The sequence below is a fragment of the Podarcis pityusensis genome (assembly GCF_964106645.2).
Source record: "Podarcis pityusensis genome assembly, chromosome: 1".
Classification (NCBI taxonomy): domain Eukaryota; kingdom Metazoa; phylum Chordata; class Lepidosauria; order Squamata; family Lacertidae; genus Podarcis; species Podarcis pityusensis.
Genome location: NC_138028.1, coordinates 107,650,116 through 107,676,492, shown reverse-complemented (window position 1 = coordinate 107,676,492; position 26,377 = coordinate 107,650,116). Strand labels below are relative to the sequence as shown.

Here is a 26,377-nt window from a genome sequence, read left to right as displayed (position 1 = left end):
TCTGTTCTTAACCTGAAACTGTTCTTAACCTGAAGCACCACTTTAGCTAATGGGGCCTCCTGCTGCTGCTGTCCCGCCGCTGCATGATTTCTGTTCTCATCCTGAAGCAAAGTTCTTAACCTGAGGTAATATTTCTGGTTAGTGGAGTCTGTAACCTGAAGCGTATGTAACCTGAAGTGTATGTAACCCGAGGTACCACTGTATAAGCATGCTTGGGAGTAAGGCCCACTGAACTTACTTCTGAGTAGAGAAGTGTGTGTGTGTTTTGTAAGGCTCCAACATTGTATACTAGTATATTGAGGTTAAGTGACACGAGTACAGAAGCTGCATCTCCTGACACTGGAACCTTTTGTGAACCTTCCTCTGTGGTATTAATAACATATTGAAATTCATGATTGCTAGGACTTTTCCTTTATTCTTTATTTTTTTGAAACACTCTTGTGTGAAAGAATACCACCTGCCATATAAAAAAAATGCTGCAAGCTGTAGTGCTGTGATAGAACTTGAAGTTAATGCAGGAATAAGTTGACTTGAATCTTGCTTGGTCTGTTTTGTTTTTAGTTGGAATTTTCACCAGTGTGTTTTATATTTACAAACTTTTATTTTAGCCATAACTTACCTGTATTAAGTCATCCTGAATATACTCTTATTTAAGACTATAGTAAGTGTCATTCTGGGGTTTGGGCAATGTGAGGGGTAGCATAGAGGATTAGGTTAAGAAATCAAAGAACCTAGGAAAAGAGAGAGAAGAATTCAGAGATTTACCTATACTAGAGAGCAGGCATAGGCAAACTTGGCCCTCCAGACGTTTTGAGACTACAATTCCCATCATCCCTGACCACTGGTCTTATTAGCTAGGGATGATGGGAGTTGTAGTGCCAAAACTGGAGGGCCGAGTTTACCTATGCCTGCTAGAGAGGGTGGGTGATGGAGAAACTCTTCTTCAGGTGTTCATTGTGAGCCAGGGTTTCAGGGATTATAGTGGATACCAACCTTCTTGGGACTTTTTTTAAATAAACATAACAGGTACTGTGCCCAGTCTGTACACAAAAAAGTATGGTGCAATCTGGATTCTCCCTGAATACTCCTTAATACTCGGTGTAAAGTTTAGCTGAAAAGGGACAACACAAAGTTGTGTGTACCCTTTTAGAAGCCTTACAAAAACAAACACTGAGATGAGGCATTGGCATAGAAGAGTGTGGGTGTAAGGAAAAGAGGGGCAGCCTGTGGTTGCAACATCCTGGAAATCTTAAAGGTTCTGTTTTCTGTAGTGGGTGTTACGTAGAACAAAGCAATAGAAAATCATAAACTCTAGGATGTTTAAGATATTTTAAGGTGAATTCCTTAATCTCCCATCTGATTTGAACCTTGAGAACGCTTCATTAGTTTCTACTTCAATATTCATACTATTACTGTTTAAAAATGTTGGCAGTTTATCATGGGATCTAACATAGAAATTGAACTTACTATAAGTGAAGGTTGTATATATCCTGTTTTAGATCATATTGAAATTGGTGGTAAATTGGTGTAAAGTGGACCCTGTCTAGATTACACCCCCTTCTCCTCCTTGTTGGGAAGACTGGTAAATTGGTAGATTGGTGTAAAGTGGACCCTGTCTAGATTACACCCCCTTCTCCTCCTTGTTGGGAAGACTGGAGACAGTACTTTTATATGGCAATGAAATGAATCTGCCTGTTCTCAATGCATTGGATCAGGCTGCTGCCTGACCCAGCTCTGAGCAACTACTTTTGTGTGTGATGCGTAAATGGTGAGGAAAGGAATAAGCCTCCGCTCATCATGTGTTGTAGTCCTGATGCAAAGTGCTCCCCTCACCCAGGATTGAATAAAAGTATTATTCGATCTCGTTTGGCCCTCGGTCTCATTGCATCTGTGGGATATACCTCCAGGTAGTTTGCATCGGATTTCAGCTTTAATATTCTGTTATTTTACAAAGGATTGCTTTTGTCATTGTGTAAAGTTTTATAGTTGTTCTTACAATCTAAAATAATGCAAATAGAATTGTTGGCATATTTACCAGTTATTAATTTCACAAATGCAGTGGTTATCAATGTGCTAAAAACATACAAGGTGTTATTCAAGTAAATAAATGCACAAGCGGAATGACATCTGCTTGTGTAATGGGACTTCCCCCTCTTCCCTGCATGCACACTGTGTACCACCCTCAAATCTGCTCCAGAGAGTTGGAAACCCCAGAACATATCCAGACCCCCAAGTGTTCCTATTTTCCAGGGACAGTCCCGGATTTACATATGCCGCTTTTCCTTAGGACGTCCCTATTTTCATCAGAGAAATGCTTGTGGGTATAGAGTTATGCAACCCCCAAAGCCAAGCAGATAAGTAACTATGCAATCTTTAGAAGACATCTGAAGACAGCCCTGTATAGAGAAGTTTTTTTAATGTTTAATGTATTATTATGTTTTTATATATGTTGGAAACTGCCCAGAGCAGCTGGGGAAAGCCAGTCAGATGGGTGGGATATTTTATTTTATTTTATTTTATTTTATTTATATATATATATATATATATATATATATATATATATATATATATACACACACACACACACACACACACCCACACCCACACCCACCCACCCACACACCCACCCACACCCCCCCCTATTTTCATCAGGGAAATGTTGGAGGATATGCATATCTAGGGAGAGGAGAAGGGGGGAAAGTTCTATTGTGTGAATGGAAGTTGCGCAAAATGCTACTTAGAATACAACCCACAAAACTGAACTTATATTTAAACTTTTGATTCAAAGTAATACGAAGATAATTCTTTTATATTATTTTCAATTTAGACAGTTTCCCCATAGTATTTAAATTATGTTAAGTACATATTCTACCCAACTATCTTTCCTAGAAGATGAATATTTTAATTGCTTTAAAATACTATTTGGGAAGCTATAGTAAGTCTGCAATTGTAATGGCAGTGCAAATCCTGCTCTGCTACTGAAGAGGGAGGCCATTCAACAGAAAGGCATTTATGCTTTTGTTTATCCACAGAAAGCTCTGTGGGCCTAGATATACTACCATCAGGTTTCTGGTGGTAGTGGAGGAGGGGCAGCCTTGGATCTGCGTGATCCAGAGCCCACTGACATGCACATGATTGGCATAAAACCATGGTGCAGCTCTAGAACTGTGGTTTATTTCCTTCCATTTGGTACCATATCCATTTGACTGTTCTGTAAGTCAGTTAAATGATCTTTATCATGTTTCATTATATTTGTTTGAAGACTTGTGTTGTAAATATCTGATTTATTATTTTTATTGTAGCTAAGAATCCCTGTATAATAATAGACAGATTTATTCGAGACAATTTTCTCTTGGATCTCCATTTTCTGTTGATAGGGATTTCTTGCTTTTTGCTTGACGTGTATACAGTCATTATATATATTTTTGCCTTTGATTTTGACAGTGATGCACTCACCAGAGATGTGTTTTTCTCACCTTTTGGGAAAACTACTAAAAGCTATTCTTCATTTTTCCATCTTGCCAGCTACAGCAAATCTTCTCCTTTTCCTGCAGTTGTTTACTAATTGGCTTTTTAGAATTTAATGTGTTCTATAAATAACTCTTCTTTTCATGTCAAATGTGTTGTGGTTCACTTGTGAAACCCTGTTTTGTTTATGGTCAAATATCCTCTGAAAAAATCGGAAGTGAAGAAAGGGTGGGTTGCAAATTGATTCCAGAAGTGACAAGAAAATCTGCAGAAAAGGGCTAGTCACAGCAATTTGAGTACTGATAATGAAAAGTGTGCATAATATAGCCTAAAGATCCCAGTTTTAGCTGCTTTTTAATTTGTTTTGAAGCTAAGAGTTATTTCCCATGGGGGATTACTGGAATGAAGTCTGTTTGCATTACAGAATATTTCTGAGGAATATTTATTACAGACTTTCTGAGGAATAAACGGTAATCTCTCTCTAGTTGCAACTCTACAAATTCCTGGGACATTTAAACCTACAGAGGTGATTCCCATCCTACCACACTGAGTGGTACCCAACTAAGTTTTATTCAGAGGAGGATCATTGTAATTAATGAACGTGACTAAGGAACTCTGTTAATTTCAACAGGTCTACTCCGAATCAACCTTAGTTGAATGCCACTCATTGTGTGCTCCAGACCTATTTTTCTACAGTAGCTATAGGGCTATTGCAATAACCCTTTGCTGTTAGCTCTGCTTTCCTTCCAGGCAATGCTCCCAGTTGATGGCAGTGCTCAGTTGCACTGGTCTCTGTAACTTCAAATTCTCAGAAACTGTAGGAATCCTGCATATATAGAACCAAGCCTCATTAAAACCAGAAGTTATTTCTAAGTGACAATGGTTAGGATTGGGGTGAATGACATCTACTTGTTCCTTACCATGTAGTACCGGTATGTCCATTTCTGTGCAATGTTAATAGTGTATATGTGGGGGCTGGGAAGTTATATAGGTGAAGTTTCTGAAGATATGCTGGGCCCGTATGATTATGGGCAAGCAGTTGGTATGACTTGAATTGGGCACAACAAAGGAACTCTCCATATTCTCCATACAGATTACCACCCTTTGCATCTTCATATACAATTTTCTAAGAGCATGCTTTTATTTGACTACAGACTTTAGGATCATAGTAATGGTACATATATATCGAAGTTTTAGAACATATTTTTTATTAATACCTAGGAAACATTTTAAAGAAGTTCTAATTGTGTATGTCCAATTTACATGTAGACATTATTTTTTTAAAAAATGAAATCTTGCTTGCTTTGCTATGTTTCTAATACATTTTTTTAAAAAAAATATTTTTAATCAGGTAATAAGCAAGATGTTAACTATTTCCTAATGGCATCTTCTGGTCAGGACAGCACAATTAAGATATGGCTTATTTCACTCGCTGATCATACAGGTATGTATAATAATAATAATATTAATCTTCTTACACTAAATTGCTAGCTTTCATACTGTTTTGTTTTTAAATTGGTTTCTGCTCAAACAGTAAGAAATATTCAGTTAAGAAAAAATATCAGTTTAACATGCTGTGTTATGGGATTTCCATGTTCACTCAAGCGCCAAAATGCTGGGAAATTACTGCTATTAAGGGCCATGCCATTAGGCAACATTGATATGGTATGGTATCCTGTGGTTAGTTCTAGCTTCACCACAGACTTGCATCTCAGTATCTGGCCTGAGTTACAAATTTGTCTGTCTGAGTGGAATAAGATGCATGCCGTCAATGCAAATGAAGCTAACATTCCTAGTTTCAAGTATCCAACTGGCAACCAGTACCATCCACATAGAATGAGAGCATTGGAAGGGACCTTGAAGGACATCTAGTCCAACTCCCTGCTTAGTGTAGCGTAGCCACAGGTGACTTTGGCTCTGTAAGGAGTTATGATGGAGGCTACTATACGCACAAAGCAAAAAGGAAAGAAAGGGCACTTCCCAAACAATGGAAAGTCACTTTCTAGTGAACAATGAGTGCCCTAGGAGCAATTGAAGCACTGATTGGGAGTAGTTGGATGGAATTGAGGTGTGACTCAGTTGAGGTGTGACTCAGCTGAGGTGTGTCTGAAGCCCTGCTTCTCATTCCAGCAAGTGAAGGGGGGCAGCCATATTATGCCGCTCTCCACATAGCTGTCAACTTACAGATTTGAAAATAAGGGACCAGCAGCCTTGAAAATAAGGGACCAGCAGCCAAAATAAGGGACCTGCAGCCTCACCTGTTCCAGGCACTCCAGTCTTCCTGTCCTCCTGCAGTCTGGTCAAACTCATGCTGGTAGCTTCAAGAACACTGTCCAACCAACTTTGTAACCAGAGGTTCAACTGAATAGAATCTGAATCACATGCACCACAAGGCCTGTGCAGCCTCAACTTATGATGGCTCCCCGGCCCGGCTTTGCACTGCAAAGTTTGCAGCAGCACATGCAACAAAATGGTGTCCAGCATTCAAAAACCTCCTCAGCTTGCATTAACTAGCCGCACACAAGGCATGCAAGCTCCACCCCCTAGTCGTTCTTAGACTTCTTATTGGGTGAGCAACACAGCCAAGCAACACAGTTGGAGCCTCCCTTCTCCCTGGCCGGCAGGGAGGGAGGGAGAGGAGCTGCTTCCTTTGAAATTTAAGGGACATCATTTAAGGGACATTTAAGGGACATCTATCAATAAGGGACAGCAGCGGAACATGGCGCTGGAATAAGGGACACTTGACAGCTATGCCTCTCCAGGAAACAAGCTGGCTTTGGGTTCAGCAGCTCCATTGCTTCCCCCATAATGTCCCATTTGGGGGCATTACTGTGATTGATTACTGCCACACTTTTAGTGGGTACAGCAGGGGCCTCTATGTTGGTGGAGCCCACTCCCCAATTCATCCAGCATGGATTGCAGGTTGCAATTCTGGCTGTTTACCTGGAAAAAACCCCAATGCTAAGTATACATTTCCTTAAGTAAAGGGAGTTTGCTTCTACTGTACTCAACACCCTTCCACTGTAGCCACAGCCCTCAGGGCAGCTTACAATGATATAAAGGTACAAAATAATATCATACACCGAAAGCAGTAAGAAGCAATGAAAACAGTAAAACAGGGACAGCAGGTTAAAAACAAGGAGGTCTTTTCTAAAGCTGTGTTAATGCTGCACCGTGCACAATGACTGATTGAGTAGCATAATAGTCATTGTTCAGTGCACAGTGTCTATTCTGTTGTTTCATATTGTATGAAGATAATTTGAGTCTAAAAAGCTTTCTTCAATATGTTTTCATATATTAAAACAGCTTTTTATATGTTGCATAAACATTAGATTTATAGCATGTGTATAACCATGGTTTATGTATAAAAGCTATGCTGAAGAGCATAAATCTTGTCATAACACAGTGGAAAGCCAGGAAGTTCTTGAAGCAAAGATTTGAATGGCTTTGTGCAATATACTGAAACACATTCAGCTAAACAAAGGTTTGGGTTGTTGCTAATGTAGCTTTGCAGTCTGCCCCATATATCCCATACATTCTTGCTTTCTTTTCTTCCAGCATACTGAAATGTACTATGCTCTGCAAATATTTGCATATCGTTAATATTCTGATAGCACAATATGATTTTCATACCATAAAACTGGGTGTCTTGTGGCTTTAAAACATGAAGCAATAAGATATTCCAAAGTAATTTAGTGAACAGCGTTAGTAGTTTCTAGAATGTGGGAGACTATTAAATTTTACTGTTTTGAGACCTTTGATGTGGACTTTTACAGTGTTTTCCCCTAGAAATAAATACCTGAATATTGTGTATTCCTCAGTCTTTAAACTATGGATACAGTGAAATAAATATTGTTCCAAGCAAAACCACTGTAATAGTAAAACCCACTTGAGTGGATCTTTGTATACTCTGTGATACTGTGGAAACTTGTGAGACCTTAGTCACAAATAACGGCCTTTACAATTTGTCTAGCTACCTTTTTAATGGAAAATGTGACAATGTGAAGTGTTACAGACATAATAATGCTCTCGCATGTCTTCTGGATATGTCATATTTCCTTAGGTGATGAACATGTCCCCTCTCTGTGTGTACTAACCCAGCCCTAGAGCATGCTAATGTACCTCAGCCATTAATTCTGGAGAATTAAATGAGAGAATTTTTGTTAATGAGGAACCATCATTTTAGGTTCCTGCTAGCACTTTCCCTATGGTGTGGGGTTAGACTGCCAAGCCAGCACATATGCATGCCTCTATTTGTTCCTTCTGTCCTACTTCATAGGGGTGTCAGATCCTTTTGGGTGAATGAAATCTGGTATTAAAGTTGGAATAAAAGGTTGCCTTCTTAAAATGTACCGTTTCCTTCCTAGAGGGGAGACTTGTTGCTTGTCCAGGTATGTGGGTCAAGACACAGAACATAGCCAAGCTGTCATAATTTTAAGTAGTTTCATATTTAAAGGCTGTGTGAATGGTAGTATCAAATGACAACCTTTCCAAATTTGAATTTTAAAATTATGTTCATTTTTAAATGTATAGGCCTTGAACTGAAATGTAAATATACGTTAAAAGGACACACTGCCCCAGTTCTGGCTTGTGCATTTTCCTGTGATGGACAGATTTTAGTCTCTGGGTAAGAATATTTGCTTCATTTTTATGATTCAGTTTTATATTCATTGTGCTCTGTTTACTTGTTTTCTTAGTTTATTTGTGTCTGTAATTATAAAGAAGCTTCCTATATAATTTAAAATCCATTCCAAATTAATGAAGATGGGCCTATATATGATGTCATAATGGCTACAGTATCACTTTATGAAAATGTAAGGGTCTGCATGGTGTCCCTGAGCGCAGTTCATATTAACATGTGCCACATTTTCAGGACATACACGATTTAAAATAATGGAACATGCCATTCTCAATGTGTAGCATTTATACTGCCCTCACAACCCACAATGGGCCAATTCCCCTACATTTTTTAATAGGTTTGTAAGCTATACATATACATACAAATGCCACATTTTTTCTGGAGCTAAAGGCCACATTTGCACGTCACACTTAAAATACGTTGTGTTGGCTGCAGCTAGTCTCATGTGCTCTCCCGCCCATCTGCAATTGAAAGGAGGAATTTAGAAGTGGATCCACAGTTGTGGTTAGCAGTAACTTTGGTTAATTTCAACAAGCTATCTTCAAAGTTGACTTGTTTAATATTAACCATACTGTTAACCACAGTTGGTTGCTCTGGACAACATGGCAAACCACAATGAAACAAAAGGGAAAACAAAAAGCTGCTAAACTCTCAGTCATGGGAGTGGGGAGGGCTGTGGCTCTTGCACATCATGCTAAACTGAAATTTAGTGAAACGTGAATTCAGTCAACCTTGCTGCTTGAGCTACATGGGGTCAGTGGCGTAGCGTGGGGGGTGCCAGGGGTGCCGGCCGCACCGGGCGCAACTTCTGGGGGGGCGCGCTCGCTGCCTCCGGAATCGCCCAGAGCCCCATGGCAGCGGCTCTCAGCGCTCGCTGCGGAAGGCGCGCCAGGCAGCCCCTCCTCACCGACGGGCAGCGTTCGCCTGCGGGGCTCGGCCAGCGCGCAGGGCTGGCCGCATGGAGTTGCCGGGGAGCCGCCGCCGCCTGCCATGCCGCCCTGGCTGCTTCAGCCGCGTCCGACAGCCGGCTCGAGGCTCCTTCCGGCCAGGTCTCCCGATGGGGTGCTGCGGGCAGAGGCTTCGGCACCAAGCGCCACGCCGCCCACCCGCCCCGACGGGGCCCGCCCACCCGCGCCGGAGGCTGGCCAACCCACTGGCCCCAGAGGCGCCCCCTCCCCGCGCCAGAAAGAAGCCGCGTCAGGGCTAGCCGGGCCGGGGAGGGAGACCGAGAAGGCTGCGCCGCAACGCCCAAAGACGCGCGTCTTGGCGCAAAGGGGCCCACGGCACCCAGATGTGGAAGGGACCCTCTCCCCCTGACCCGCCACTGAACTGCAATTCCCAGCTCCCTTGGCAAATCCCAGTGCCCAATCCCCATGCTTTATTTGAGGCAGGGGTCCTTTAATTGCAAAAACACCACCACGGAGGGCAGTAGTCACTACGAAATTTGCCCCAGAGTAGAGCCGTCAGTATTAATGACCATGGTTAGGGGTTAGGGGGCGCAAATTACTTGCCTTGCCCCGGGTTAGGGGGCGCAAATTACTTGCCTTGCCCCGGGTGCTGACTACCCACGCTACGCCGCTGCATGGGGTGATATTTGTCTTAAGCAAATTTTTCGAGCTGTAGGTAGTAGATTCTTTAACAAATCACATCCATTCATGATGAAACATCATTCTCTATACAGTAGTTCTGCACACAGTGAATTCCTATTATGAGACATTCTGTAGTATATTGAGTTGCTTTTGCCAAAATTTGGAGCACAGACAGCTATTTCACTACTCCTCTTCAACTGAGGATCAGGTCAAAGCTATCCAGAATATAAAGCTAAATGTGAAGTTGAATAGGCAAAAGCATTTGGGAAATGTTGCTTTGTGTAGTAGAGGTGATTATGCTTTGCTGATTATTAGATACTCAGTTGGATCCTTAAAGCATTGGCATTTAGAATAGCTTGCTCCCAACACTGTTCTTATTCTACCAGCCTTTTTTCATTTTCTTGAAGTTTCAAAGGAAGACAGAACTCCATATGTTAGCGTAAGGTAAAAAAAAACCTGAACCACTGTCTTGAGTACCACAGTGAGTTCTGATATGAGTGCTATCATTGCAACTTACTGAGTTGGTACACGTAAAAGCTGCATATAAAACTGTTGCTTATCTCTGTTGCAAGGCAAATGTTGCTGTATTTCATTTACATTTCTCTTACTTATACACAATTTAATTTATTTATTCCTAGATCTGTGGACAAAACAGTAATGATTTTTGAAACTGTAAGTATGTAAGATATTAATCATAATTTTGCAAAAATAGCAATGTAGTAAAGGAATTGTGAGCTTTTTCAGTGGTGCAGGACTTCTTGCAATTAGATGGAGGCTTTACTCTTGGAGACAAAACAGGGCATAGGGTTGGACTGTTAACAAATTTTTATTATTCATTTTGAGAAGCTAAGCAAACATAATAAAATGTTTAAATTACAGTAATAGCTCACTGTCTTGTTTACATCTTAAAGTCAGCATAGTAAATGGTGCTATTGTGCACCAGCATATCAACCTCTGAAAATTATCAGTATGTAATTTCAGGTTTTTATTTCATAATTTTGTTTGAACCTGAACAATAAATATGCTAAAGGCACTTCTTGTAATAATCTTGACCCAAAGAAATTCAAGTGAGGCACCTGGGCTCCCAAGTATCTTATAATCCAATCAACACTTGGAAAGATTGAGTTGGAGAAGAAAATACCTCTTTTTTTTTTACTAGTTCACATGTCACATTAAACCATAATTTTAAATTTCTACTGCCTTGCTGTGGACATACCAAGCCAGAGTCTTGAGTTATTTTGTTGTCTGACCCTGGGCTCATGGTTTAGAATCAGAATTGGACAGAAACAAACAATGAATAGCAATTAAGATTTGGTCTTAATTGGGGAATATGACCCTAGCACCCAGCAATTCAATTATGCTGGGATCTGCTTCACCAGTGCATTCATTTGCAGAGAATATGGTGGCAAAGCAGATCCCTGCAGCCAGGTGCATTAAACTGGTGAGTGGAGGGTTCAATTCTGCTGGGTGCTGCTTCACTAGCATGTTCTCTATGGGGAAAAGCAGACCACTTTCCCCATAGGCCAACTTTGACAGTTAGGTGGGACTACCCATCTATCAGTCACCGGATGCCATCATAGCATCAGATGATTGACAATTGGGAGACCGCCTATCAAAGTTGATCTCAGTGGGTTAGAGGAAGATAAAAATTTGGCTTGCCTGGTCAAAAATGTTCCCCACACTTGTTTTAGAGGGTACGTTCATTAGTCTGTTACAGAAATAATGTTGGTATATGTAGCAACTTAGACTCACAGATTTATTGTGCTGTAAACCTTTATGGTTAAAACATATGTGAAGGCATCACTTAGGGAGGTATATGTCCTATGTGTCTTTTGGGAACTGAATCTTGTGACTTCTGAAAATACTGCTTAGAGATACTATTTTTATTAAGAGGAAGGTAATTGTTATAAAACAATGTTAGATATGTTTGTGAAGGGTAACATCTAGTGGCCAAGTATGCTAACCACAAGCTCTTTATTCTGTAGTGTAATTCTATTAATGTTCAGTTCCTGCTTTTTCTCTTGTGTGGCTTAATTCTAGATAAATAATCTTCAGTGATAAAATGTTAAGTGATCAGTTCATCTGTAATATTAAGTGGTAGAATTCTGTAAGTGGAAAATGAGGGATGTCTATGCATTTATGAAATTTTCTTCTGCCGCAGCTAATGATTCTATTGTAATTTCAGGAAAATTGTTCAAACTACTTTGTCCTTAGTTGTAAACATCTGTAAATACATTCCTTACATCTGTCCTTTTTGGATTGTGAAACTTCCAGTAGACATTTTCCAGTAGAAATTTAGATTATTGGTTATAGTTGTGTTTTTGTTTGTCTTAACATACACAATATTTTGTTGTTGGCAGAACACTGGGAACATCTTACACATTTTGACTCAGCATACCAGGTAGGATATTAGTACAACAGTTTTCATTATATTAGCCAAGAGGAATAGTTAAAATGTGATATGTAAAATGTGAAATGTATCTAACAAGCTACTTTTATTTCTAGATATGTTACAACTTGTGCTTTTGCACCAGATATGCCACTATTTGCTACGGGGTCAATGGATAAATCTGTGAACATCTGGCAGTTTGAACCAAAGCAACATCTGAAAGGTTAGTAAAGGAATGCTTTTGTCGTGTGCTTTATAAACTTTACATCACCATTTGTTAAGATACAATCTATATGAAATGTATGTGAATAAACTTATATTGAGTCTGATAATTGGTCCATCTTGACTAGACTACTGTGGCTGGCAATGGCTTTCCAAAGTCTCAAGACAGGTCTTTTCCATGGTGCTGAAGTCCAAGAAATGTAGACTGCAGAAAATCCTTATAAATGTTAAATAAATTAACAGTGCAATACAGGTATAACTGTAATGCATTATATGTAGGGCTGCCTCTGAAGAAGGTTTGGAAACTTCAGCTAGTGCAGAATTCAGCGGCTAGGTTGCTCACTGGAGCAAGAGAGTTTGAGCATATTACACCGATCCTGGTTCGACTCCACTGGCTATCAATTAGTTTCTGGGCCCAATTCAAAGTGCTGGTTTTGACCTATAAAGCCTTAGGTGGCTGAGGACTGCAATATCTCAAGGAGCACCTCTTTCCATGTGAACCTACCCAGACCCTAAGATCATCTTCTGAGGCCCTTCTTCATGTGCCTCCTCAAGAGGTATGGAGGGTGGCAACACAGCGGCTCCCCGTCTGGGAAATGCTCCCCAGGGAAGTTCGCCTGGTGCCTTCATTATACACCTTTAGGTGCCAGGCAGAAACGTTCCTTTTTAACCAGGCCTTTGGTTGATCTGATTGATATCCTGTGCCCTTTTAAAATAAAGCAGCATTTGTCTTCTAACAAGTCAAGGACACTATGTAACACTTTCTAAAACATGTAAACATGTAAATGTACACTGAGAGTCAGGTTTAGAGCAACGTTCAAAGGCTGGGCTGTTTCACCTGAAATATGTTCTTGTATAAAATCTTCCTTTGATTTGCTCCAGAAAGGTCAGCAATAGAGGAGCCAAAGATATTTGCAGAGAGCTGGTCAGAAGAAGAGGTTTCATCTTGGCTATGCACACATGGCTTACAAGACGTAGTTGATATTTTCAAAAGGAACAACATTGATGGGAAAGAACTTCTTAATCTTACAAAAGAGAGCTTGGCTGATGATTTAAAAATTGGTAAGACTGTTAAGATAAATATTTGTTAATATTTTTAGGATTTTTGTGCTAGCCTTCCCCAACATAGTGCCCTGCAGATGCTATTGGACTCTAACTCTCAGGGCTAGTAGTCAGGGATGGTGGGAGTTATAGTCCAAAATATCTGGAGGGAACCAGGTTGATTAATGCTGTTTATTCATCTTGTGAATATCACTCTTGAAAAAATATTTGGCAGTACTAGAGATAACATATATTTTCACACTACTGCATTTGGTGTTTTCCTGTTACTAATGATAACTATAATATAATTTCATGTTAACATGAGATCTGAAAAAAGAGAAAAAATGTTTTTTCTCCTCTCTTTAAAAAATATTCCAAGGAATCAGTCCTGCACAATGTGCTGTGCTAGCCATGTGGGGTTATTTTAATTAGTAAATTTGTATTGCAGTAGTGGTTTGACTATTAAGCCCAAGTACACAAATTCACAGCCCAATTCATACGTTTAGTGCTTTCTGTAAAAAGAGGCAGAGCTATCTGGCTCTGCTCTTCCTCTCGTCCAGCGGTTCTCAACCTGTGGGTCCCCAGATGTTGTTGGGCTACAACTCCCATCATCCCTGAGCTCTGGCCTTGCTAGCTAGGGGTGATGGGAGCTGTAGTTCAACAACATCTGGGGACCCACAGGTTGAGAAAGGCTGCTGTAGTCAATACAGGCAACAACTGTTTTAGGTGTGTTCGATGCATGTGCTCATGGCCACAACCTGGAAGTGGCCAGAAAAGGGGATGAGGCAGGCTTACACGTGCTCCACTGATGTGTGTGTGGGTCGGGAACGCAACCCCTGCACAAAACAGTTGTTGCCTGGTTTCCAGTGGCTCTGTTGTTCTTGAAATGACCATATAAACTGACCTTATCCAGGCTGTAGTATTAGAAACTGATTCAAATAAATGAGCACAGAGCTCAAAGTCAGGAGGCTTTTAGCTTCTTCATGAACCTAGGAGTTCATTCCCTCTATTCTCTTTTTCCGAGTCAACGTAAATAGTTTTGCTTTAAATGGCCTACTACTAAGTGAGATTGTCTGAAGAACTAGGATTTTTTTCCCTTTCCCTAATTTCATGTGAGTGGCAAGGAGTGGGGTGGTGATGGGAGAAACCAAGGCAAGGTGGGGGTAGCAGAAAGAGAGGAAAGGAGGTACAGTGGTACCTCGAGTTACAAATGCCTCAGGTTACAAACTCCGCTAACCTGGAAGAGCTACCTCGAGTTGAGAACTTTGCCCCAGGATGAGAATGAAAATCGTGTGCCGGCGGCGCAGCGGCAGCAGCAAGAGGCCCCATTAACGAAAGCACACCTCTAGTTAAGAACAGTTTCAGGTTAAGAACGGACCTCTGGAACGAATTAAGTTAGTAACTAGAGGTACCACTGTAGTAGAAAAGGAATGGCGCCACCTTTATGGCTCCAACCCTGCATACTTTCAGCTTTGGTCTTGCCCACTGCCATCATGCAGACTCCCATCAGATTACCACCAAGGGAGTATGGCTATTGACAAGGGGGGAGGAGAATGTTGTCCACTCATCTTAGAAGAATGGAAGATATATATTTTGAGGACCATTCCTCATATACACACTGAGTTCAACATGGTTTGCATATGCAGCAGTGAGCTACAGCTGACTCCATGTTTGTAGTATTAGATCTGTAATTTCAGACACCCTTTTGTCTCTAGTGTTCAAGGAACATTCTCCAGTCTTGTGGCCCTTAAGTTTCATCTTACTCTGCAGCATATTATTTGTTTTGCTTGCTTGTATAACCTGTTTTGAATCAGGTTCCTTTGTCATATTCTACTTTAAGAACTGTTCTTTGATTTCCAATCTTTAAGTTTTATGAAGTAGATTAAATTATGCATGGAGAATTATGCCATAGGGTACAGCCTTCCTCAACCTGTTGTCCTCCACATGTTGTTGGACTACAACTTCCATTGGCCCCAACCAGCAAGGGACAGCTAGATGGGACAGGGGATAGGCCTATATGACTGCAAGTTGCTTTCACTTCTACTGTGCCGTGAACATGAGGGTGGTGGCACAAGTTACCAGACTGTTCTAATGTGCCCTTTTCTTCAGTGCTATAAATGTATGTGTGTATATAGCCTTTCAATGGTCTTATCTCTCTGGTTTTTGCTCTGCCTAGTAGTGGTGGCACAGCCACTGCCTAAGTGGGAAGCACAAAGCTGCTTGAATGAATGAACTCATTAGCCTTTAAAATTCACTATTAATCCTTACCTTCTTTCTATATGTCACCCAAAAGTTGGAACCCATAAAAAATTACATGCTGTATCAAACTTTTTTTAAGAAGTGGAAGAGGAATTGCTTTTGTGTGCATTTCTTTAAATATTCAAGGAGGCCAAAAGTTTCCCAGCTTATCAGTTGAAACTAATAAGATAATGCTGATAGTTGGCTTATATGAAAATTAAAAGCAGTGAGACTGAAGATGAAGTCCCTAGCTGGGCTGACCTCTAGCGTACACACTACCACTGTGGAAAAATCAACATAATAGCTTGTTGCCTGAGTACTAGGACTTTTAATGACACCACTGAGAACTAATTATAAGCTACAAATAAGAAAATAATAGAAGATGTGGCAGAGCATGTCATAATGAGACCAGTTATGTGATGTACTGGGTAAACAAAATTTAAAATATTTTAGTTAGCAGAACTCACTGTCCTCCATAATTCATACAATATTAACATAAGAAGACAATAGCAGATATTACTTAATGGTCTTTCCCATAATGTGATAAATACAATGTAGAATATATCACAGGAAGATACAGATATAGGCACATACGTATATGTGTTGGGAATGGTGTTCTGCCCAACCAGATGCTTAATGAACTATCCAATTATTTAAGTTCCACCCCACATGAAAAAGCTATTGTTATAGCGTAAATTATTTGTTTTAAATCACATATATGCCACCTTCCACATAAATGATTCCAAAGTGGCTTACAAAACAACAACAACAACAATATAATATAGACTGCCATAAGCATTAGACAGTCTCCTCTATGGACTCTAGTGGTGTTTGGAAATTAGCAGAGTTGTGCAGACCAGCTGCCTCCTGGCTTCATGGTAGAACAGGACACATGCTGCTGTCTTAAGTGCTCCCTGAGCTCATCTATGACAAAATGCTGTGGAGAAACGAAAAACTAAAATTCACATGTAGTCTAACCTGCCTAGAAGGTGCATCATATTAGCTTAGTTAACTTTATTTATAAGAAAAAGGAAATACCGCTTGTAAAAAAACCTCTAAGTGGTTTACAGAAATATTAGGCATTAAATATCTGTTTAGAAACAAGAATTCTAAAGATGTTCAAAAGATTCTTAAAATCAACAGTATATAGAGATAAAACATGTGTAACTTCTACATGTTTGGCTAGGCTCATCCTGTTACATTAGTTTTTTCTTTCTTAATTGAAAAGGTGGCCAGCAGATGGTTTACATAGCATTTCATTAGTCTGTTTGATTGTTTTTGACACTTCTTTGGAACATTTTTTTTATTACCATGCAAATAGAACCAGCCTCTCTTCTAAGCTAATTGCCATGTAACTACATAAACATTAGTTAAATTAGGACAGCAAAGGCCATGGAAATAAAGTACAGGATTTTCACATTCATTCAAATTCAATGTGGTTACACATTAGAATTAAGGAAAGGTATGTTAATACACCCACCAGCCACTATCTCTACCTCCTTCTACCTGTTATTTTCTTTTCTTTCTAAAACATCACTAGAATATCAATTCGTGTACATAGTTAATGAGTCCAGCTGCTCTTCTTTTGCACATGTGAAGAATCCACATAGAAAGTAATAAAAGGTTCAAATATTAATGATTGTGGTGGGGCATCTAAGCAGTTTGGGAGTTCGTTAATAGTTTGCTGACTGAATTCTGAGCATTGTTAATGAGTTGTAATGACAACTTTGAAACAGGCTTGTTTTTTATTTGCTTGAATACTTTTATACTGCCGAAGTTGACTGCAATGTGATTTAAAAGGCTCTCCTGTCTGGTTCTTCGCTGGATATTGGTTGAAAATAGTGTTATGTTGCTGCAGTATCTACATTCACTCTTACAATATTTCAGCAATAAATCATCTGGGGGGGATGTCTTATTTTCCCATCTGCAAGTAGGCCTTTTAGTCTTTGCAGTTACATTATTCCCCTACAATTAATTTATGGGAACATGAGGTGCATCAGAGAATGACAGAAAAAGAGAACTCCAGCCTACCCCTACCCTATCCTCACTCTGTAGTCTCAGGACATCTTTAAGGACTATACAACAGCAGCATTTGGGCTATTCTTCTAATATACCATAATGTTTGAAGGGGCAATGTGTGCCCAGGTATCACAATTGGTACATTTAGACTTTTTCAGTGTTACAGAAAAAGAAGAGATGAACTTATACCAGAAGTGCTCCATGGCATTTGTGGAAAGAACACTTACAATTTGAATTGTAATACAATAAAATACAATTAAAAGCATACAGCATCTAGCACAGTGTATTACAATTGCTATGACAGGCAGAAAAATAATTAAATTGTTCACCAGTGATTTTAAAGTGATCCAGGGGGCGAAAAGTTTGGGAACCACTGCTTTATGCAATATATGCATAAGGTAAGCATTTTCAAGTTTGATTGTGGCACCAAGAAGACTCTAAAGTCATTATTGTGAATTCCTTTCCAGAATCGCTAGGTCTTCGCAGTAAAGTATTGCGTAACATTGAGGAGCTGAGGACTGAAATGAAAACTGCCAGTTTGGGTATCCCTGATGAATTCCTATGTCCCATAACAAGGGAGCTTATGAGAGAGCCAGTCATTGCTGCAGGTAGGTGTGATGAAAGTGATTTATATGTTTTTATTATTTCAGTTCAGATAAAAAGGCTCAGGTATTAATAATTTATCTTTATGATATAAAACTACTCAGGAAACTTTTAGTGCTCGATATTATTATAGCCTTGCCCCAAACAGCAAGGGAAACCTTTCCTATGGTAAATACAGCAAAGTCTTGCATGCAGGCTCTTTATGGCTTTGCATAGTCCCTGTGCCCAAGAATGCCATTTTATCTACACAGTCTAGTGGAGTTGTTCAGATGGTCAACAGCTTGCTAGATACAGACATGTCACAGGGACACTGCCATTTTGTCTGTTCTTGCCATCTACTTTCCAGACAAAATGGCAGCCCCAATGAGTTATCCAGAGGCTGGGTTTTGGTTTTGCAACTAAACATTTATGATGATATGCAACAAGGCGTATCTTAAAATGTTTCAGAGAATTCATTGCTGTGAAGTTTATAGTAACAAAACAATTGTAGAGCTGCATGTGAAATTGAAAAAAGGAATAATGTGCTCAAATTTTCTAAGTGCCAGTACAAGTCCCTACAGAACACAATTGCTCTCATTTGAATGGCCATCATATAACGATATTTGGGAATAATGGGACAGAAAATAAGACATTTACTCTTCTGTTACAAAGTCTAGTTCACAAACTTCAGCTGCATTCCCATATCCACTTGTTTGGAGTGTTATTGAGCCCAATTGGACTCGCTTCTGAGTCGAGCTATAGAGAATTGCACTATAGTGAGTGCATATGCTTGATTATTCTTGTGCTGCTGTAAGGTTGCAATTTGATCACTGGTAGATCTTGATGGCTGAAAGAGGTTGTTAGTAATATACAGTGGTACCTCGGGTTACAGACGCTTCAGGTCGTAGCTACTTCTGGGGAGCAAAATTAGCTACTGTAAGTGCTTCAGAGCAGTATATTTCATGGTATCTTGCAATGTTTTATGAATTATCACTTTGCTCTCAGCTACAAACAAAGCAAAGAAGAACAGTGGCAATAGTTTTGTTGCCCTCCCCCCCCCAAAAAAAGTAGTTGTGGGAAATAAAGGTATAGAAGTGAAGCAGGCTGCTACTGTTTGAAAGCATAGATGTGAACTCTTCCATACATGCCTGCTTTCCCCATTGTCACCTTTCATTTCTCGCACAATGGGAAGTACTCACTGTCACAAAATGCATTAGATATTACAGTAAATGTTTGATTAATATTTTAGTGCCTCTTACTTTTTCTCACTTTGATATCAGTCTTATGCTGGAAAGTGCTAAATGCAAATATTGTGATTCATTTCTTCCTCTTATTTCAAAAAGGAAGAGGTAAAGGCAACCAGGACACATTTTTTGATGAGTGCTCAGTAAATGTCCAAATAAAACTATGTTCATGTCATGCTTCTGGGGAAAGTGTATGCGACTTAAGCAGAAGTAAACAATGGCTTTTACAATAAAATGGCAATGCATACATTTTTTTTTAAAAAAAGCATCAGTATTGAATGAGGGCTATTAAAATGCAGATTGTCAATGGCAATTTACTGCCTAGTCACGTCACTGTTTCGGTGCTTCTGTTTTATACATGAAAGGCAATGGGCACAAGGGACCTTGCATAGCAGCTCTGATGATTCTTTTGACAGCTTTGTGATGAACTTTGGGAAACCAATTTTAAAGCTCATATTAAAATAAGTAATATAATAGATGTGCATAGAATCCCAGCTTTCATTCAGCAAATGTTTGGAGAAGGTTGGTGGGAGAATATTTTTCTCTACCAACAGAAAACAGTGTTCAGTCTTATCTTTTTATTTTAATTGTAACCCCTATGATGAGTGCAATTGCAATCATGGTTCAGGCAACATAAACTATAGGTGTAAATGTATCTAGTTATTGATCTTATAAAATAGCATTCATATGGCTTTGCAGTATAGTGTCTCATATGCAAAATGAAAAGATCTAAAAAAATCTAAATTTTACCTATACAGTGGTACCTCAGGTTAAGTACATAATTCGTTCTGGAGGTCCGTTCCTAACCTGAAACTGTTCTTAACCTGAGGTACCACTTTAGCTAATGGGGCCTCCCGCTGCCGCGCAATTTCTGTTCTTATCGTGAAGCAAAGTTCTTAACCCGAGGTACTATTTCTGGGTTAGCGGAGTCTGCAACCTGAAGTGTCTGTAACCCGAGGTACTACTGTAGTTGAGACAATAGAAAGGGGGCAAGAATAAGGAGTGAGGTCCACTTTACAAGAATTGTGACTTGGAGAAGTATTTGCAAAAACATCAGAGTTGCAAAGAGCTCCAGTGCCATATTGAATGTACATGCTGTGGTGATTTCAAGTGTGCCTCTGCCTAACGTTGGAAATATGGTTGAGGGAGTTCTGTATTCATGCTTACATTGTTTACAGTAGCCGACACGGTTCCCTCCCAATGCTGGGAACAACTTCCATCATCCCTGATGATTGGTCATGCTGTCTGATGCTGTTCTTGGTCGATTGTGTGATCCAGTTCGATTACACCCCCCCCAAAAGCTCAATAACTTTGGTCAATCCAATGGGTAGATCACTGCCAGTGTTTTTATAGTGGTGGTAGATCGCAGTCTCTTTGAAGTTGGACATCCCTGGTCTACAACAATCTGGAGGGTACAATATTGGCAATCTAATTTACTGTATGTTCAAGCAGATAGACCCAAGTGTCGTTTTCACTGCATGAAATAGCTTCCAATGTTCATACAGTAACGACCACGGGCTCCAACTAGCCCAGGATACTCTACTGCAGAGGTGGAGAATTATCAGCCTGCAGGGCTTCCCTATTAGCTCTTTCCCTGCAGTAATTAAGATTTGATTTTTCAAAACCTCTGTGGGTGTGAATGGAAGCTTTGTAAGGCCTGTTGCTGGGGGTTGTAGTTGGGGGAAGATCATCTCTTGCCTTCCTTATGTTCTCCAATACTGCTACAAAACCCCCTTCCTGTGCAGCAGTTGACTTGGAAGAAAGCCTTCCACTGAAAGCCTAATTGCTATGTGAGGATTGCAGCTTCCCTCCATATGCACTACCACCTTGCCCACAGAGATCACCCTTCTGGTACTTAAGCCTGAAAAAAGTTCTGATGCTTTTTAAGAAGTCTAATTCCTGCACAAGGAGAGGCAAGAGTCTGGATGCCTGTGAGGGTTGGCCCTGGCCACTGCAGGCATGCAGTCCGTGGATGGTGAGCCAAATTGTAATGCAGCCCTTGTGCTGAAAAGGGAAAAAGGATTTTCTTCTGCAACTGGCAGTAGCTCTTCAAGGTTTTGGGCACCAACGTTGCCCAGCTCACTTACATATCGGCCTTTTAACTCTGTATTCTGCCAAGGCAATTTTCTAGAATGTCTTTAAGGTTTTATTGTTTGTTTTTTTGTAGGACATGCATGCATATACCCTTTTCCAGTAAAGTTTGTACTTCTCTTTTCAGATGGCTATTCCTATGAGAAGGAAGCAATGGAAAAGTGGATCACCGAAAAAAGGCATTCCAGTCCCATGACAAATCTCCCTCTTCAGAGACTTATACTTACCCCAAACAGAACTTTGAAAATGGCTATCAATCGCTGGTTGGAAACTCAGCCAAAATATAATGAAAAGCAGTCTCCCTAAACAGTATGATTGTTCTTTCAAATAAGTGGGAATGAAGCTGAAGGTAGGTGAATACAACAGTAAACATCTTTGTGCTGTGGTCTCTCACTGTACCTCTGTATAAATTCAGCCCCTTGATTTAATCTGATCAGAATTCAAATTGCTACCTAACATGATTTATTCTTGCATTTATAAGTTATGTTTTTTGTGTTAAGCATGATCAAGTTAAAGTTGAAATTTTATATATTTATCTGGTAACTTCCATTGATACTTAATGACATGCATGTGGGACATCCACATGCACAGCATTGTGTCCCATTAATTTCAGTAAGAGCCAAGCATCTGCTGGATTATGTTCAATAATAAATTAAATATAATTTAGAAATTATGCAGCTGCAACAATTTAAGTATTTCATTTTGGGGCCTAATGAAAATTATTGGAAGAAATCATTTTTTTTAAAATGACCTTTCATAGGCTCTTGTCTGTATCATTTAAAAATATGTAAAGAACATTGTCAACAAAAGTTTAATTTTGGAGCATACAGCTAAGTATACTGTGCACTGTAGGGCTTAGTATAAAGGATGAAAAGGCTGAAGAGTTTGCATGCCCTGATTAGATGTGGCATGGGTACTGGTCAGCAGTGAATGGCAGGATCACTTTGGCTAGGAGCCAACATTGACATCATGCTTCCTTAATTAGCAGTTGACTATTATATTCAGTGAAGCATGGTCCAAGAACTAAATGACAAACTTCTCAAACTAAGGCTAATTAAATAAGCACATCATCTTCAGTGCTATTTTGTACAATTCTGATGTTCATAAATACTCCAAGGGGCTTGAAGATGCAGCCATGTGTATGTAGTAGGTACCTCAGTGAGGACTTCTGGAGAACCAGCATTGTTAACAGTAGTATTTGGACATGTCAATAACTTTTTATGATATACCTTTGGTGCAGAGAGGTACCCATAGAATAAGGGTGTACTATAGGTCTTCAGATGCTGTTGCACTCCAACTCCCATGATCATTGACCGTTAGCCATGCTGACTGTAGATGATGGAAAATTTGGAGGGTCAGATGGTTTCCTACCAAAACCTTATTGAAGTTGCATTAGTGATGACTGACTGGCACAACAGCTGGAGAAGGTAGATCAGTGAAAGAGTATGCATACTACCCAACCAAAAATTATATTAATAGTCTTTTATTTCATATGGGAAAATACAGTAGCTGTGCAAAAAATAGATCTACAGAACAAGAGAATAAAATAAGATTGTACAAATACCAAGATAAACAATAAATAAGCTAGAGTAGAGAATAACAATTCATTTTTTAAATTGCAAGTTTTTTAAAAAATCACACAAGAATGCTGTTATAATGTACCTACATACTGTACACATGGAAATCACTGTTAAAGGGCAACAGAATACTCCAAGCTTGTATAACTCCAACCTCACAGGAATGTCCTTACAAACTACCCATCTTGAAAACATCCTTGAAATTGAAAAAGCTTTTCCACTGTGAAACACTGAGGAAAGTATTAGATGTCGTTCCTATAAAGTAAATGCACATGCTATACTCCTCAGACATTTGTTGAGTGTTCTGTAAAAACGCTAGCAAAGCTTGTATTCCTCTTTATCCTCCATCTTGTACTGACATAGCACCTCAAAAGGTGTTTGAATAAACTATGTAAAGTGCTGTTATATGTTGTTAACATGTCATAATCATAATTATATACTCAGTGCAATAACCAGGATGTTGGACAAAATTCATGCAAAATATCCTGTAATTTACCTCCTAAATTGCAGTAATGAAAGTCAACCTCAGTTGCACATTGGCTGCTGAATGATTTGCACAGAGGTGATAGGTTTATACCTGAATCCTTATGAAACTGGAATACTACTACTAAATCTTCCTGATAAAGAACATTCATGGACAGATTTGGATGTTCTGTTGATCCCACCACCTTGCAGGAATTAATTCATTTCAAGCAGTAACAGATATACATGGCTGTACAAAATAATTGTATTTGCCTTTCTCAAAAGGACTCAGCTTGATTTACTGACCAGTCTAGTTAAGCAGGCAAGCCTGTTTAAATCCTCTCTTAGAAAAAACATATTCTCCTACATAAACAAATAGCTTCTTAACTCTATGGTGGCCACTCATCTCTTGATTAATAGTCACAGGCATGCTGTGGACAGTCTTAGCGTTAAAGAAGTGGCTGGATGATCTGGTTTCTGTTATGCACCCTGTAAAATATTAGTGATTAATATCAGTAACTTATATGCTACAATGCACTAAGTTTAACAACCAGGGAGATGGTTCATCACTATTATTAGTTTGTAATAAAATGGCTAGCATTATTCAGACATTAGATTCTACGAAAGATCGCTTTGGCTTTGTAGAAGTCACGTGACTCAAATGAATGTCTTTATTAAGCTGAGTGTGCTGTTTAGAGAGAACTTCCTGGTACAAATGAGCCACAGGCTTGCCTACCCTGCTATCTTGTGTGCAGGCAGATGCTTGGCACTGTAGTTCCTCTAGTTCTTTAGGCTGAGTTCCGTTCTGGATGCTCTCTCCTGGTATTGAAGAGCAAGCTGCAGGATTGCCATAGCTGCCTGCATGTTTGGCAGAGAACTGCTCACAGCTCAAAGTCAGTGTCGTTCCAGCACTTTTCAGGAACCCTTCTGCAGCTTGGCCATGCCAACTGCGATTTGATAGGTTCATCTGCTGCTGCTGCTGCTGCTGCTGGAACCGCACAGTTTTATCCATGATCCCCATGAAGGGAGTATTCCGAGGCCTATGTTCTGCTGTTCCACTCTGACATTGACTACCTTTGCTTTCCTTGAGCCGAATATCTGGACTTTGCCCTTTTACACTCTCGCAGAAGCTGCTGCTTGAGGACAGGCTGCTTGTTGAGCTGGAAGCTACCATGCTAACAGAAAGCAGACCAGGACAGAGAGGGTTTTGCTGCCTTAACTCACCAGTTCCTTGAGATTGTAATGGACCTGTGTTTTCGATGTTTGCAGGAGTGTGGACAGCTAGCCTCTCATGCGTTTTGGACTTGCTCATGAAGGAATGAGGCGATCCTTTATCACTATGCTGCAAGTAGGGAACCTGGACTGCTGTCGGTCTTTCACTGAATACTGCTGAGCTGTTATTGCCCGTGGTGATATTTGCTGATAGTGTACTTGTCCCATCCAAATGCTGGCTTTTATTGTAGCTTGGATTTGTGAGGTGCCTGGAGGTCACAGGGCTTGGAGGAAGATATTGAAGAGGCTGAGTCTTTGTGCTGGACTGACTAGATCCAGTTCTTGCCACAGACTGGACGGAATTCAGGTGCTGGTTGGTTTTTACGATCTGTGCTTGTTTTGTGGGCTGCATAGTTAAGCCAGGCTCTCTCAGGAATTTACTGCCTGCTCTGTTTGGAGGGGATATGGGTCTAAATTTCTGCTGACTGCCTTCCTGAGAGTTTCTGCTGCTTGATGTATTAGCCTGGGAAAGTGGCAGCCTCTGCCCAGATGGACCAGGCTCGTCTTCATGCAAAAGTTCCTCCTCTTCTATCTCTTCCAGACTGAAGTGATCCTGAACAAGAGCTTCCCCCTCATTGTCAGAGTCATTGCTCGGTTGGGCTGGCAGAGGACACTGCTGCTTTTGTTGCTGTGTTCTCTGGAGTTGTTTGCACTCCTCTTCAACTCGAGCTAGAAGCCTCTTTATTTCTTGGTTTCCAGGGCACAACTTTATGGCTTCTCGCAAGTCACCAAGGGCTGCATGAAATTGCCTAAGAAGTTGGGGAGGAATCAAACACAATTTTTTTTTCTATAAAAGATTACCTTTGGGGGAAAGTAGTATAGATGACAAAAACGCAAAAACCGTTTTTAGCAGAACTAAACGTGGTTACTTCATGGCCCTAGCAGAAGGACTGCTCCCTTTCCTCTTTTTTAGCACACTTGCAAGCAATCTGATGCGAGGGGAAGGAACTGAATTTAAGCTGAACACCATAGACAAAGTGCTGGTCACAGTAATTGTTCCCTGTTCTGCTCTTGTGGAATGATACTTGTTTGTGGCATTTTTACCAAAAACCACCACCTTGTACAAAATTATCCTATTCCTGCCCCCCATTCTCTCCAAGATTAGTGTTTAGGTAATCGTGAAGTTACCCCTCCCCCCAACAGAGATAATAATTTAATAAATATCAATATTTGTCCTACAACTGCAAACCCTATCCTGGTATCCCACAAGACTGCAGTTTCCATTACCATAAATATAAACATATTGATTATGCAAATATAATAAAGAGAATATTACTATGAAATAAACTGTTGCTGCATAGCAACTGTTGGTACCTGCTGTTCCTCTTGGCTCTTGCTCTAGCATAATACGCTTCATAGGATGTGGGTTTGAGATCAAGTGCCTTGGTAGCAAACTCCTCTGCCATGCCAAAATCCTGCCGGAATAACCATAAAACAGTTTCAATTAAAAAATTACTGCAATGAAACATTACAGTGCAGAGGAACTGCCTCTCTCTTTCACTTTTGCACTGGGCAAGAGAGTCCTCATGGTATCAATCCTAATC

General features: G+C 40.1%; 2 protein-coding genes across 11 annotated transcripts in view; one reads left to right on the top strand and one right to left on the bottom strand.

The window, feature by feature from the left end:
* WDSUB1 (WD repeat, sterile alpha motif and U-box domain containing 1) overlaps positions 1–26,377 on the top strand; it is a 44,958-nt gene that overhangs the window by 7,417 nt on the left and 11,164 nt on the right. For 5 of the 8 annotated variants that reach the window (XM_081008020.1, XM_081008015.1, XM_081008014.1 and 2 more), the window contains 8 exons: positions 4,820–4,912; positions 8,002–8,095; positions 10,335–10,368; positions 12,057–12,097; positions 12,202–12,308; positions 13,190–13,369; positions 18,073–18,213; positions 21,650–23,504. In XM_081008020.1, coding sequence (XP_080864146.1) covers positions 4,820–4,912; positions 8,002–8,095; positions 10,335–10,368; positions 12,057–12,097; positions 12,202–12,308; positions 13,190–13,369; positions 18,073–18,213; positions 21,650–21,828 — 869 coding nt within the window. In that variant the 3' untranslated portion in view covers positions 21,829–23,504. Of the gene's footprint in view, positions 1–4,819; positions 4,913–8,001; positions 8,096–10,334; positions 10,369–12,056; positions 12,098–12,201; positions 12,309–13,189; positions 13,370–18,072; positions 18,214–21,649; positions 23,505–26,377 lie in introns of those variants that run through there. The other 3 variants (XM_081008019.1, XM_081008016.1, XM_081008017.1) reach the window with 1 other exon arrangement.
* Positions 22,990–26,377, bottom strand: part of TANC1 (tetratricopeptide repeat, ankyrin repeat and coiled-coil containing 1) — a 139,862-nt gene continuing 136,474 nt past the window's right edge. For all 3 annotated transcript variants that reach the window (XM_081005397.1, XM_081005396.1, XM_081005398.1), the window contains 2 exons: positions 26,148–26,248; positions 22,990–25,582 (listed from right to left, as the gene is read on the bottom strand). In XM_081005397.1, the coding sequence (XP_080861523.1) occupies positions 24,166–25,582; positions 26,148–26,248 (1,518 nt within the window). In that variant the 3' untranslated portion in view covers positions 22,990–24,165. The remainder of the gene's footprint in view (positions 25,583–26,147; positions 26,249–26,377) is intronic.